At 42.2% G+C, this 15,832-nt stretch overlaps 1 protein-coding gene across 2 annotated transcripts in view; it reads right to left on the bottom strand.

Annotated features, from left to right (window-relative positions):
- The window catches only part of LOC116917380, a 41,247-nt gene that overhangs the window by 12,540 nt on the left and 12,875 nt on the right, over positions 1 to 15,832 (bottom strand). For both annotated transcript variants that reach the window (XM_045170153.1, XM_045170152.1), the window contains one exon: positions 123 to 1,137. In XM_045170153.1, the coding sequence (XP_045026088.1) occupies positions 123 to 967 (845 nt within the window). In that variant the 5' untranslated portion in view covers positions 968 to 1,137. The remainder of the gene's footprint in view (positions 1 to 122; positions 1,138 to 15,832) is intronic.

Genomic DNA, 15,832 nt, shown 5'->3' on the forward strand with positions numbered 1-15,832 from the left:
GAAAGAAAATCATCTTTCCTGAGCACCGTTTCCTTAATGACGAACATTTGCTGAATTCTTTAGAGTAGTAAAGCGATTGCGCAACAACTGAAAGTGGTTAGAACACGAGTCTTGTTACTAACCTGTAATTGTGATTGGCGTAACAATGGCCGTTAAAAGTACAGTTGGCTACGTTGCACGTATCGGTGCGGATACGCGAACCGTTCGGCTGAATCTCGTACGTAATATTGAAGCCGTAAACGTCCATCAGCCGGCGTTCAACACGCAAGTTGGCGTTCACCAGCTCGTCCAGGTTCACTTGCACTTCCAGGTATCGAGCTTTAATCCTGTAGACTGAATATGGACGCGGACGAAATGTATGCAATTCGTCCAAGTCCTTGCGACCGATGGCGTGTGTCGTGTTATTGAACGTATACTGGACAGCTTTGACGCCTCGAGTCAGATACATTTGCGTCAGGTAGAGAGTGATGAACGAATCCGGTTCGAATCCTGTCGCGTCGATTATCCAACTGCAGGTGAACGGCACGGGAAAAGCTGATGGAAAGCCAGGCGTCGTCAAAGTTCCAAAACGCTCTCTGAGGAAGATGCGACACGACGGCAACGACGACGATTCCGTTGCTTTCCTTTTGCCAGTTTCGCTACTTTTATCCGAGCTGCCAACACTACCGGCATTGATATTCGCAACCATTGGGTTGAAGATGGCAGGGCAGCGACTTAGAGGAGTGCGTGAAACGGCACCGTTGCCAGTGTGGCTGGATACGGCCGTGACTGGAGCAGCTCCAGCAGTCATGATCCAGACTGAGTTGAAAATGATGAAAACAAACAACATGAGCGAGAGACGAGAGCTTCTTCCACCTCGTGAGTGTTTCATGGCAGCACCAATCGACAAACGAGTGCAACTTGATTCATGGTGCTTGGACGGCCATAGGCCGATCCGTGCGAGCGAGAAAGTACGGCGTTTCCGCATCCGACTCTGTGAATCTACTGCGATGACAGTCCAATCAGCTGTAATTCAGTCACCAGATGATTCCGATGCAATTTGTCATCAGCTGATCGGGCGGTTCTTTATCCATTCCACGGTGGCTTGAATTTCACATCGTCAGCTAGTTCGACTCTGTCCCCCCACCGCTTGTTTACCTATCATTTCCAACGAAACAAATGAAAACAATATTATTAGCTATTGGCAAACTGATTGGGTGTAAAACTGACTTTAATGGTGTAGCAAACACATTTGTAGCGCATCGGTTCTTCGAATTGGATCGAGTGCAAGACTGGAACGCTCAACCGACTACGCGCTACGTCGTTGTAAATCTCAAGATAAATACGAACTGGAAACGAGAACTTTCCTGACAACCTTTATTCTTAAAAAGAAGAAGAGTTTTCATAGTTCGGATTTCACCCCGCTCGTAAGACTGTTGGATGTTTGAACTTATGGCCGCGCAATTCCTACACGCTAGGCTATCGATCCGTTCAACTGTCATCCGAGACACAAAAGTCCAAGCGCATCTACTCGGACTGCGACTTCCTTGTGAGTTGTTAACTTGTCGACTGTAATGTGAAGGAATGGCTCTGTCTTTCTGCCTTTTTTCTTGCCCTACAAGAAAACATCTTCGTCGGTCGCATTCTCTTCGACCCATTTATCATGCGAAACGAGGTCGACCATGAAAGCAGTAAAGGAAAAATATAGAACCAATTAAATGAACCCGTCGTTTCAAATTCCACTGCAATGGAACGAACCCGATCATTGCAACATCTTTTTCCTGACCATAGATCGTAGTATCCGTCTTTTCCCGGGTCAAATCGATCATTTCATTAGACGCTAATCAAAATGCAAAAAGGAATATCGGCTTGCAGGGTCAAGATTAATGGCAAGGTAATAGGCATATTACATACACAGAAAACAAGTGCAATAAAAGAACAGGAAATGTGCTGCACTGTAAATGTCAAGGCTGGACAATCGAAGGGTCATATTATATGGCAAAAGGGACCTTTCTGCTGAATGTCAGCTGTCAAAATGTGAGACAAAGTTTCCTCTTCGTCGATTGTCGATGACAATTTGACCGATGGCTTTCCTCATCGTACAAATTTATGCATACCCAGTCTGGATAAATACCTGGACTGGACAATGCTGAGAACAATTTCCCTAACAAACGATTGCTTGGAAAATGCCACACAATGGCAGCCAAAACAGACAGTACAAGGACTGCGACTTTAGTTTTTTTGCTTTTTGTTTGTTATTGAAGGTATGTTTCTGGCTACTTTAAAATCGAGATGGGGGGCTGCAGAATAGTAATAACGAAAGTTGAGTAGGAATTGGGAAAAAAAAAGAAAAATTGTTTGTTTTTGCTGTTATATGTCTTTCTGGTGACCTGACAAACGTATGCAAATTTGCGACAAGCCTTGCGAAAAAGCCAAAAAAATATCCACGATCGTCTCCCAAAGATAGCTGCTCTTATACGACAGTTACTTTACGGTCCTCTCCATAAAAGCGAAAACATGTTGTTGAATCTGGGGCTTTTTGCTCCTCTACTTTCTATAAGAAAGCCTCGTCGTCCCTAGATATTCGATCCCCAAAAAACCAAAACAAAAAATGCCTTTACCAATGTCGACAGCTCCGCTTCTCTTTGCGCGTTGCAAAAACTTGAAACGCCGGCAAACCTCTGACGTTCGTGCACGCAGCCAATCATTCACAGATCGATTCGATGTTTGGCTAATGACATTAGCCCATCCTGCGGCCTTTAAGCAAAGATTGCGCTCTTGATAAGCAATGGAGAGACGGGCAAGAGACACTGAGGCAGACCGAAATTGCAGCATCAATATACCCACGCCAAATGTCTATAATTGGCATCTAGCAAGCAAGGCAAGGCTTCTTAAGATCGTGACGACGGATACTACGGTTACTGCACCTCATCTCGGTTTTTTGCGTCTGCCGAATGCGTAGGTTGAAGAAGAACCGAGACGATGTATAGTGGAAGGAAAGACGCAAAGAAAAACGCGAAAATAGTTGGAACGTAGCCGCTTTTTTTTCCGCTATTTTTCACGAAGACTTGTTAGTCAGGGAGTGGTATATATTTAGAAATATATATATGGTTTATTACAGTCCAACTGTCGACAGTATCTTCTTATTTTGCCTCCTCCCAGAAATGTTATGTTTTCAAACGTTAAATGAAAATCCACAAAATCCACAATATTCAGAGCTGCTGGTATAGGAAAAAGAGAACAAACAAAAACAATCTGGCGCCCAATGTTTCGCTAGTAGTTTCAGCTGGCCCTTAAAAATGCGAAAGCCAAACCGATGTAAGTTAGTTTTTTGGCTATACAAATCTTCATTCGGCCATTTTTGTTTTTTCCTCCTTTTCCTAACTTTGAAATGACGATCGATGACCTTTATACACGTCAAACGAAAACGAGGCCAAAATGGTAACCATAGTCGCAATTGACGTGTACTTTCTTGTGTGTTTGCCCGTTTCTTATTTTGCCTTGCTGCTTCGTCCGAGTCCGAGATGACCAAATATCAGAAGTATGCAAATTCGAGCGCACCAAAACTGGGGAGGAATAGACAGCCCCCAAAATAGTTGGACGACATTATACAGTCCATATGTAAATGCAAACGCTGAAGGAAGACACGAAATTGGAGAAACGAAAGGAACTTGGCGCCATTTGAAGTTGGATTCTAGATTTTTATCCATCAAGCTGAAGAAGAGGGAAATCAATCGAACGCTGCTATTGCAGTTCTAGAGACATTGTAATGCTAAACATGTTATTTTGCGGGATATTATGTATCCAAAGAAAGAAAACACAGTAGACGGGTTCGCAACGCTTTGCATATTGCCTTAAATGTTTGCGACACTTGCGGCTGTTAAAACCACACACTAAACAAAGACGAAATTGTTTACGATTAGCATCTCGATTGACGTGAATCTCGACAGAGGTAAACGATCTACTGATTCTTTGCTTTGCTATCGTATACGCCCTTGTTTGTTTTGTTTTTTCTGCTAGCTGCTGAATCATTCGTGATGTAATCAAAAGTCTCTTGATGGTAACGTCTTTCGTATCCCAATTATTTTTTAAACTTTATTCTTCTTATGCTACCTCCGGTGCCGGTTAGCTTAACCGGACTCTATAGCGATGGCGTGTGACAGGCGATTCGTTCATCTCGTCATCATGTTCTGCATAGAGGGTTTGTGCTTAAAAATCGGCCACTTATATTTTTGTGTATGTGCTTATCCTACGGCGCCAGAAGCTATGGCTAGAATGGGCATGACGCTGTCAGTTTCCTTTGTTGTGTTGTCGAAAGAGAGAAAGATTTGGAAGTCGGCCAAATGTTGCCGGCGCCGACATAGCCTGATGTGTCTTGCGACCAAACAAAACAGCACGAAACATTAGGGCGATATTCGTATTCAGAGCCACCTTTGTTACTTTACTGTGCCGGCTGTTCCGCGTTCTCTGGAGGGACTGATAGTTGCAAAACAGCCGGATTTCTTATTGGCCGCTTTTGTATTCTACGCATCCCACAGTATCTGTTTGTATGACGTAATAAACGTCTGCTTGATGGAAAAGTGCGCCTGGTATAAGAACACACGTGGTGTCACATGTTCATCGAAATAAACACATCGAAAATAAAGGCAACGAATGTTTCACCTACGAGTGAAAAGCGATGGTCAACGTGAAACAAAACTAAGACGCAGACGCGAAAAACTTGTCACTTTAACGTGAAGGCCAATGCTATCCAGTATACACTCCTTATAGACCTACGTATCACGAGGTTTTATGATACCTATTTCTTACAATCTACTCTTCTTACACCGATTCGTTTGACCTACAACTTTCTTCTGAAAACGAAGACGTACGCGCGAGCATCATTGGCAGATTATAATCACGTCTTCTTGTTTCTCGTCAATCTACGGTGTATACAGTCAACCTGCTCTGCTCAGCATGCGATTGCATGTGCACACAAACATTGGTTGTCAGGACCGTAAGCAACTACTTTTACGCTGATAGTCAAGGGCTCCAGTTTCATTTTGTTGCAAAGCAGGTCGAATGTCACTAATGCATACGTTCAACTTAGAATACCAGCATACAACTCTTTCATAGCCGTGCGTCATTGCTAATGTATTGCGACATATTCGTTTTTTTTTTCCTCCTACTACTTCATCATATAGCCTTTCGTTGCCCTATACGCATAATACACACTACCGGTGTACAGTCGTATAGTTAAAATAGACGAGGAACGCAAAATAAGAATCGTCAACAACAACAAAGACATTCATCTTCCCTTCTTTTTCCTTTTATATATCCATCCATTCTTTTCATTCCATTTTAGTTCGCTTCTTTTTTTTTTCCTTTTTTGGCTTTTCGTTTATTCGCGGGAATCCGTGACACGTGACGGACTCGTTGGCACGGTGCCTATATTGAATCCATGGGGACTGGACGGGAATCTTAACACTATACCGCCGCGCAAAGAGATAAGGAGATGGAAGACGAGAGACTGAGAAACAAAAAATAAAGGAAAAGAAAAGGAATTCGTGCGTACCATCAAGTCATGTGAAAATAGAGAGGAAAAAAAAGGAAAGACTCTCTGATGACAAGAAGTTTGGGGTCTAGATTGTAGAGCGAAGGCTAAATCAAAGCGTACGTCTTTAAACAAGAGTTATAAACAAGGGGGGAAAAAATCTAGTTGTATAGTCAATTGAAGAGCCGACCTAGAAATTTCATGTCGGCGAGAGAACTCAAACCGAATCAAAACAGTTTAGATACAACTCGGTTCGTCCTACTTAAAAAGAGAGGTATTTCGCAACACGCTCGCTCTTCTACATATTCTACTCGTGTGCTGTTGGCTTTGCGAGCCATTCGTCACGTCATTGACAAGGTATCTTTACATTGGTCAACTGAAGTTGTTTTTGTTTGTTTGTTTTTTACTTTGTAATGACCCACAAACAAAAACTCACGCCCAAATGGAGAACTCCCGAAAAAAAAAAAACGATTTGCGTACTGCGACAAACTTGGTGCTACTCTTTCGCACGACCCCCATCTCGGATATCTGGCAGACCTCATCATTTGTTCTTATCGCGTCCACGACTGATGATAATCCTTGGTCACGAATTATTGCCAGTCTCTTTCTCTCTGCCGCTCAAAGCTTTTGCTTTAACAAATGGTAAAATGAACGCGATGACATGGCAGCCGTCATTTCCATTAACAAAGTAAAACAAAAACAAAGGGGGGTGGGAGAAAAAGAAAACGTTTCGAAAGAGGCGTGCTGTTAATGAGAAAATGTCGCGGCTTGTAGCGCGTTCGTCCAGCGCTATTCGAAAATAGTAGGCAGCTATATATAACAAGGGAAAAGATGCGCAACCCATTCAATCAGGACTTTTGTATTTGCTTTCTATGTGCTAAATTAGCCAATGTTTCGTAGGCTTAAGCCTACATATCACATTGGCCATGTCTGAATGAAAAAGCTACACACAATATGGATATTGTTTCGTCCAATCCAGCCGCTCACTTCTCCGACTTTGATATCCACCGAAAATTATTGATTCATCCTAAACTTTCAGAGACATTTTTGGAATTTTGTGGGATCACAAGCTGTCTTTTCACACGCTTTATTTGTTATTGTTCACGAAATGTCTGTCATGATTAATGAATAACCCTCCTTTTTTCTTTTATCGAGTTCCGGCTCTTTCTCCATTTGCGTTCTATGCAAATTGCTGATACGGCAATCCATCATCGAACAGTAGAATTCGACAGCATTTAGAAGGTTAAGTTTTATGGTAAGAGAGAGAGAAAAAAAAAAGTCTTGCTGATGCCCCCCTTAAAGGATGAACAAACAGGAAAAATGACATGTTGGTCACTCAACTGGAATTTATTCAGTGCGTCATACCAAATTGGGAATGTGCATTCTCCCTTTTTTCTTATTATTTTTATTTTTTTTCCCCGTCATCCGTCATAAATATATTGGGACCACACCAAACATAAATGATGCGAAATCTCTTTCGAATACTATTCCAAATATAGACAGAAAGAATTCGGTGACGAAAACTGGTCGCAAAAACAAAAGATGACGTGTTTTTTGTTGCGTGTTTTCGTAACACAAAATCAAACAAAAACAAAAAGCATTAATAAAAGAAAAAAAAAAAAGGTATGGTAAACCGACTGAATGTTTTTCCTCCTAAAGATAAAAACTAATGGCCAAGAAAATGCGGATGAAATAAATGGCGAAGCGGATTCGAAAACAATGGGAGGGGGGGGGGAGAGAAATGTAGATTTACGTGTATGCGTACACATAGAACGTAATTATAGGGAAAGAGAGAGCCAACGCCATTAATATGGACGGCACCATTGCAAGCATTCGTTGCCTCCACCTCGTTTTATTCGCGTTTTGTTTTGTCAAATCTTTGGGCCGTCAGCGCAGAATGGCAACCCCATACAGAACTACAAATGGACGGCTGATATGCGTAGTTTTTGCTGCTCCTTTACACACACACACACATACACACACGAAGAAAATGGACGTTTCAAAAAGGGTGATTACCCAAAATGCAAAAAAGCCTATAGACTATCCTAAGAACATAAAGGCCGTTATTCAAGCGGCTGCCGCCCATAAATCTCTATTCGTAGGGCTGGCCCAATCTTTCGTCCTGCATGCCCACAAACAAAAATGTTCCTCATTTTCCAGCAGCCAAAGAGGTTTGCCAGTTAGCGTCTTGCATCTTACATCAGATTCCATACGAAGCAGACCAACAGAACTTAACGGCCAACATCTACGCACTTTGACCCCGTCGGTATTATATATCCGAGTCGCTTGTTCTCTTTGGCCACTGTCACGCATGGGTGAACGAAGGACCCCCACGAACGTGCGGTTGTCTTCTCGTTCCCGGCGAGTGGAGACGCATGGGGCGTGAAAGAAACCCTTCGGGTCAAACAATAAAACACGACGAGGCCTATTTCTGTAATTGCCATTCGTTACACTTAAAACCCCCCCCAAAAAAAAACGAAGCAGCCAACAGAGGACGACTGCAAACTATCAATAACAAGTGACTCATTGGTCTCCAATAACAAAAAAACTTAATTCAAGCTGGATGTGTTGTTTCCGAATTAAGAAAAAGACGAATGCTTTTCAGGCGGTAGAAAGCGGTAATAAATAAGGGCGAAAATGAGCCTGGTGAGTTATTAACGAATTCTAGACGACACCTCTTATTCCGTAGGCGAAACAAAAAGAAAACAAAACATTCAAAAAAGCCAAAGAAAAGAGAAGATGAAACACAAATCAACGAGTACTACGTAACATACGCTCATTTCGAGCTATAGTGGGGGTGGAGACTGTTGAGTCTCAGACTTTCATTTAAAAAACTAATGCACGAAATAAACAATCGAAAAAAGTAGATGCAAAAAAAAGGGTCTCTAGTGAAAAGGGAAGAGAAAAAAAAAATTTAAATATGCGTTCTTTTTTTCCCTATCAAACTATGCCCATTGATCATTTCTATTCGAGCAACGCTTGAGTTCCAGCCCCTCCTCCTCTCGGGTAGTATGACGTAGATTTATTTGAAACCTGTCCATCGAGCTCTATAGCTTTCCCATCGTTAATTCAATCCTTAGTGACAATCCGAATTAAAAATGCAACTCTTTATTTCCTTATCGCTTTGGCAACAAGGGGTTGAAATATCATCGTGGCAAAAAACATCCTCCCCTACATTCCCATGTCGGTTGAGAAACCCCTTCTGTGTCGAGCTCTATCTTCACGTCTCGCAGCTCTCCCCATTTGCATAGCAAGTAAGCACGCACTCTTCATAAATCAAAGTAAAACAAAAAAACAACAAAAACTGGGAACTAATTGTAGAGCTACTTCCTCTTTCATTCGGGACCCGCCCAGTCATGCACCCCTTCATAACGAAAAAAAAAAAAAGAAAACGAAAACACGCTGCACTGGTTTTTAAAATGTTTAAAATCTACGCACAAGTTACATTATACTCTTATTTGTCTAGATTACTAATTCCGCTAGACTTAGTGCCTAACCTTTCGCTTTAGCGCGCCCAGAGTGATATTCTAATTGTGTCCTTCTTGCGCATATGCTTGTTATACACGATGACGATCGTAGTGTCCACATGTTGTAATTCTAGCCCTGTGTTTGTGAACAACTGATGATTATTTACATGCAGCTATTGTTGCAGCGCAATTCACTGCCCACAGTGGCACTATACTTGCTAGTTTAGAAAAAGTCCATCGAATCGCCGTACAGGTTGACCAGCCAGATTTCAAGTCCGCAAGCTTGTGGACAAATAAAACGGTAGGACATTCAACTAAAAAAAGGCAAGAATATTATGACGGGAGGCCAAACTTATCCCTTTGTAAAGCACTTGAGAACCGGTTGAATAGAGACAACAAAGCCATGCATAAATGAAAGTTTTAGGCGTCTTTAGAAAATCAATGCTGGGCTTTTTTTTTCAAGTGTGTGCTAAAGGCCATTCGGTTTGACGGAAACGTCCATTTAACCCTCAACTGTGTGGACGCTACTTTGGTCGAATTCTGAGCTTTTCAAAGACCTGCTCTCTGTCTTTCGGTTTCGAGAGCTGACACTGATGATCGAACTGGTGACAAGCGTAGAACTGAGTTTGAAGTTTGAAACAGGGGTCGAGTACTTTGAAATCCTTTTGATATATTTGAGCAGAGAAGACTGAAACAAAAGATGGATACTACATCCATAGAAAAAAAGGGAATCGATCATGCGATATCAGCACGTCCCTGCCGTTCATCCATCGCTGACCGTTTGATTCGTCAGAGTCGACACTCGATGCGACAAAGGCGATGGATGAGTGGGGGATAAGGTGCGTAGATCGACTCAATGGCAAGACGGATTGGTCAGCGCTGTGCCATAAAAACGATATCGTCTAATCAAAGCAACAATCCAAAAGTTAAAGTGAGAAGAAAGCAATTGAAGCAGTAAACTTCAATGTTATTGATTTAATTTTTTTTTCTCCTTTGATTCCTGAACGTGTAACGTAGAAATGATGCGATTGAGTGACACCCTTTTTGAAGCGGAAACTCTAGAGATTTATCAAATAGGGGAGAAAAGTGATACAAGTCGTCAAATTTCCCATAGGAATAACAACCGGAATTTAAAGGGCTCGGATTTTTTGAAAGGGCAACCTCGCTTTTTAAGATGATTGCTCGTAAATATCCAGATTTCTTAGGTACACGGGATTACCTGTAGTCCTTTTCCCGTATAAGCCACAAAGGTAAACGTCGTAAGCGCTCGCAATTTCGCTATATTAATAGAACGGTCTATAGCTGTACGCAATTAAAGCCATATATCAAACGATTAAAAATAATGGCCAAGAACAAGATGCCTCTTCTTCGCTACGAGAAGACGTAGCGATGCCGTCATAAACCGGAAACGTCCGATCGATCTTTTGCAGTCCGGCCAGACGCTGGGGATTATAATCAGCACCGCGCCTTCAACAACTGCGCCGTTGATATTAATAGCCAAAAATAATTATTGACTCGCATCAGGATGCGGCCTTTTATTACGTCTTGGATACGTATAGCGCAGTTTTTACGAGCCGTTGATAGACAAACCGATAAAACAACATAAACAAGTCTTGTTTTATGTAAAAAAGTGTGGACTTGATTTAGGCATCGAACACTGTCCGATATGGCAAGACGACGTCTTTCTTCGATTTTTTCTTCCATGCAAACCGATCGATGCAAAGATAGAAACCCATCCATAGGACTCTGATGACGCAAAAAATCGCTAATTTTGAAGATCGATCATTCTGTTTTCCCTTTGAAGTGTCAGAGCTGTCGCTCGCCAAGAGAAGTATGACACGATTTCCATGCGTTTGTTGGGAAAACAAATCCGTGTACTTTCCAACAATAGCTTTCCTGCTGCAACATACGGTCGACATCGATAGAAATCGATTTACATCGTCTTCAAGTTCAGTATCTCTTTACAAAGTGAAGACAAAATATTTACTGTGGCTCGTACATATACCACCCGTTTTCAACTGGTTTCGATCTAATACGAACGACTTACATTTTTATTTTTGCCAATTGAAATACAGTTACTTACACGTATAGATTTCTATGCCCAACGGGCGACTTGCGTTCCAGCGGTTACGTTTCTCTGCCCCTCAAAACAAATCAATATTACCGCAATTTTTTTGTCTTCTCTGCGACGCAACTAAAGTCAACCCAGCAAACGATACATCAAGATGCGGTTCGTTAAAAAAAAAAAAGAAAAACCTTCAATATCAAAGACAACGCCCACCCCCCCACACACTGATGTCTATCTCACGGCGAACGTTGTGGTTACAACTTGATGATTCAATATTCACGCAGTACCAGCGAGTTAAGAACAGATACTCAAGTAATGAAATAATAAATACAATAGAAAAGCAAAAAAAAAAAAATAGTGACGCATAGGAATCCATCATCCAATATGACGGAAGATGCAACTCCAAAACATAGAGAGAGAGAGAAAAAAATGTGTTTATAAAAGAAAACCGCAACATTGCTCGCTAGAAAAGGAGGCGCGGGTGGGCAACCCAGCAGGGTCTTTGGAGTTCGTTGGCATCTCAATCACATTGCTAGCAGTCGGTTTTATTCTCTCTCTTTCTCTCCTTTCCAATAAAAGCAGTTCACGATATAAAATCAAAAAATAACAACAAAAACAAAAGAATTCATAAAAAAACAAAAACAAAAAACAGTGGAAAGTAAAAGAGAGGAATTAAAAGGCAATGCAGAAAGCAAAAGCCACACGAATCTCAGAGTCATCGTCATTCATCTCACTCCATCTCAACGCAGAGACTAGCGCCTGCTCCCTTTACACCGACGGAGAATTTCACGCTATTGGCGTCTCTCTCTTTTTTATTTTTTTTAAATATCCAAATACTGCGCCCGATGCGTCAACGCTTGTCTACCAATTTCTCACCATTTTCGATTTGTTTCCTTTATTTTATTTTTTTTTTTTTTCCTGTACAGTTTTGAAGTGGCACATAACACAGCGGAGCAAAGTGTCGACAGGATGTGTGCATCTGTTGGCTTGACGCGCCAAAACTACCGCCGCTATCAAAATCCATCCATTTTCTATATGGTGCAACATAATACGTTACACTCTGCGGTTATGGTCTCTTCGTGCTACGAGGCCCTGTCGAGCTGCGGTTTGTCTCTCCGTTTCGGAGTCAGGTGATAAAGCAAAAAGCCTTGTGGCTGTTAAAACCACATGCGTTACCATTCTGCATCTCGTTTGGTCGAAGAAAAAAGAAAAAGAAAACAAGGGTGTTTCATAACGATCCAATCATCTTATTCTTCACAGTCGCGTTGATGGCTCAGATCATCTATAAAACCATAAGCCGTCAATTTGAATCCACATAAGCGCGCAGATTTCAGCCAACCGACCGAGTGGCGCAGGCTATAATGTACACCATTTGCGCATAATATTCGGACGACCAACTCAGAGTTTCGCTGAAAAGATTCAATCATTATGGACGATCTCATCGAAAACGAGAAGGTGGCGGATTCGCTACACGCATCAACAGATTCGAACTCGCACTACATTTCACGAGGAGGTGATTAACTGTCACGGATGAACGGAGCTACCAGCTGGATAGAGTGAAAACACCCGTTTGAAAAAGAAAAAAAAAAAAGGGTGGAGGGGTGAATTTCGATCCGAAACAAACGAGTCTCGTAACGATGCAAATGGGTCCAAACTATCCTTCTGTAACGAGAAGCCTGGGCCATGGCTCGATGCTCGTCCGAAATGCAGGCAAGGTGCCGAATGACGTAAGCTCTCAGAGAGCTATCTCTATGCAAACGTTGGAACACGCTGTGGGGGCCATCGTAAACACACACATGTCCGGCAATCAGTTTCATTGACACGCAAATTCAGTGCAACGGTGAGCAAGTCAAAGTTCAACTGCAGTGAATCTGTTTGGAAAGCGTCCGTGAGACATATGTCTGTTGTCGGTCTGAATCTTAGCGGTCACTGACACTTCATTCAGCTCAAAAATTTTCAGTATATCCATTTCTATTTGACCATTGACAAAAGAGTGAAAAGAGAAGGGCATACAATGGCAAGGGGGAGAGAGAATATGATGTCAAGAGAGAACAGATCTGCTACTGTCATAAGAGAGAACAACGCATTTCCTGCCACGACTGCGTGACCCTTCATCTATATGCCAACCTCCTTTTTTCGTTCCTTTTTCTGGAGTGACGACATCAGAGTGGAAAGGCGGATCGGCAGCATTTCCGTTTGGGGAAGGCAATCGATATTGGTCGTGTGAATTGTAGCAGAACTTCATCAACGAGTTGCAGTGAATTGCAACTCACGAGACGATCAAATGCAGTCGTGAAAAACTGTCACACTCGAGGCTCCGCGAGGCGGACAATCAAAAACAAACAGATTATGCCAACCACTAGCACTCGAAAAATCACGCAGCGCTTTTGAAGAATACAAGAAAAATCAATCAAACGACATCAAAAATTGATCAACATTGATTCTTGTTTAGTAAACGCAATAACAAGAAAGCCACTCGACAAAAACCACATCTAGCCTAAATATAGAGAACTCCATTCGCAGTGATAGAGAACAAAAAGAAAAAGGCGTCAGAGATTTTTAAAAAACAAAAAGAGTAGAGCCAATCATGAGGCGATCGCGTGCAATCATCCGTTTTCTTATTCGATTTCCGTCGGAGAGGTCAAACTGATACTTTTGCTATGTATACTATAAACAGTTTGTTTTTTTGTGTGGAAGCGATAGCAAAACTTGATAATACATCCTGCTTTGGCGAAAGAAACAAAAGACAAAAACTATAATTTTTTGCCGAGGCATCTTCGTAAGCCAGCGCCATTTTTTTTTTCATATCCAAGGTGACGCAATATCGAGCTAACTACATTTGTAATCAGTGGGTAGGAAGCACGCGGGATCATTGGGAAAACAAAATCTGATTGAAACAGATGGGACCTTGCCGGACGAAAGGTTCGAATATACGTTGCCAATCGATATCTGTACTACTGGTGTACAACGGGAATCCGATTCTTTCACCGATTTCCTAACTCAAATCAGCAAATGTCCGATCGTTCCCATTGCTTTTGAATCGCGCAAACGAGACTATTGAGATCCGACTCGCAGTCAACGAATAGAGGACGCCAGCTCTTCCATCTATTTGAAGATTGACTTGAAAAGAATTTCAAAACGAAAGGATTCACTCAAAAAAGGTTAGGTGTCAACAGTTTGAGGAGGATAAAGGCTGTTCGAAAAAATAGGCTTGTTTTCATCTTTGTTTTGTCGCCCTAAGAGAAGCCTTTCGAAAGGCACTGAGCCGGATGACAAAGGCCTTAACGCGGCAACGATCGGTATCGATAAACAGATGGGATGGATCGATGTCCCACGGCAGGCCGGAATGACGTCGTTTTTAACACTATTCTGACCAATTTAGCAGCGAATTTTGAAGGGTGTGCGTAATCGGTGCGCTGGCTAATTCCACGTAACGTCTATTGATTCCTAGTTATTCTTAGCCCATGGTCAAAACCCTCTAATGACGGTGTCTGCCTTGATGGTTGGCATTACCTAACGTCTATAATACAACAACGGTCATAATAAGGGCTCGCTCTTAATCCCACATTCTTTGCAACTGTCCTGTTTTTAACTGAAAACGATGCCAGCTTGTTAAATCTACCAACACGGCTCAAAATAAACCGCCCCGCAGCCGGTGTCTAGCCTTCGAGACCGCGCGCAAGAAAAAAAAATGGTTAAGAAATACGAAATAGTCATCATCACATACCGAAGGAAAGAATAGGAAGACGACGCAAACTGGTCATTTCGTGTGGCTGTTGGGAACAAACACAAAAAGGGGAAAATGGGGCGGACAAGAGGCCTCCATGTTTCTTTTCAAATTGTTAGAATAAACTAAGGCTACGGTATGCAGCAGCCACACATCGCATGTGCATTTGGCCAAACTAACGCCCTGCCATATGATTAGGCTTCAATTACAAGTTGGTGAAGCGGCAGAGGCGGCGGCAATCGAAGTCTGATGGTTGAAGAATCGTGAAAAAAATAATAGGGGACAAAGAAACTGCTAGAAAGTGAGGCCTTTTTTTTCTTTCTTTTGCTATTGGATTTTCCCGTGCGAAACCAAATATAAAAATACGCGTCATTTCTCACTCTATGGAAACATTCCTTTCAATTGTATTACGCTGCTTATAGGATTAGAGAGTAATTTGAGCACGCACCTGAGGCAAGGCTTTTCAACCTTGTGGCGTCGTCAAGTCGGTGACGGCCGTGAGTGAACGCCAAAAGTAGGGAGGCGGGAAAAGAACAAAAACATCGTCTGCATGTCTTTCAAATATGAGCCCAGGATCCTCGACTTACGTTACGCCTCCGCAATTAGGTCGAGCCAAGCCGTTCATCACCGTTCGAAAAGGAGGGAAAGAATAGAGAAGGTGGATACGGAAAAAAAAAAAAAAAAAAATTATTGCACGAAACACGCGTATTTGTGTGTGTGTGTGTTGAGAGTTACACAACCGACTTCTTTGCAAAAGTCTCGTTAATGGGAAAAGATCTGCTTTCATGACCAAAGGCTATTTGCCCGACTCGATGTACTGCGAGTACATGACAAAAACGATATGGAGCGGAACGTGAAGGTTGCCACACGAAACGCACGAACCCATCTCGTTCGATTGGTTTCCCACTTCAAACAAATTTCGGCCATTTCATTTTTCATGACTTGGTAACATCGCAGCTTTCGATATTGCGACTATCGCGCTAGTGCGACGCTACGATCTTTCATTAAATGCAAGTGACCGTTTAACATGAAAACATATTTCTCGATGCGACGAGGCC

The sequence above is a fragment of the Daphnia magna genome, linkage group LG2, assembly GCF_020631705.1.
Source record: "Daphnia magna isolate NIES linkage group LG2, ASM2063170v1.1, whole genome shotgun sequence".
Taxonomy (NCBI): domain Eukaryota; kingdom Metazoa; phylum Arthropoda; class Branchiopoda; order Diplostraca; family Daphniidae; genus Daphnia; species Daphnia magna.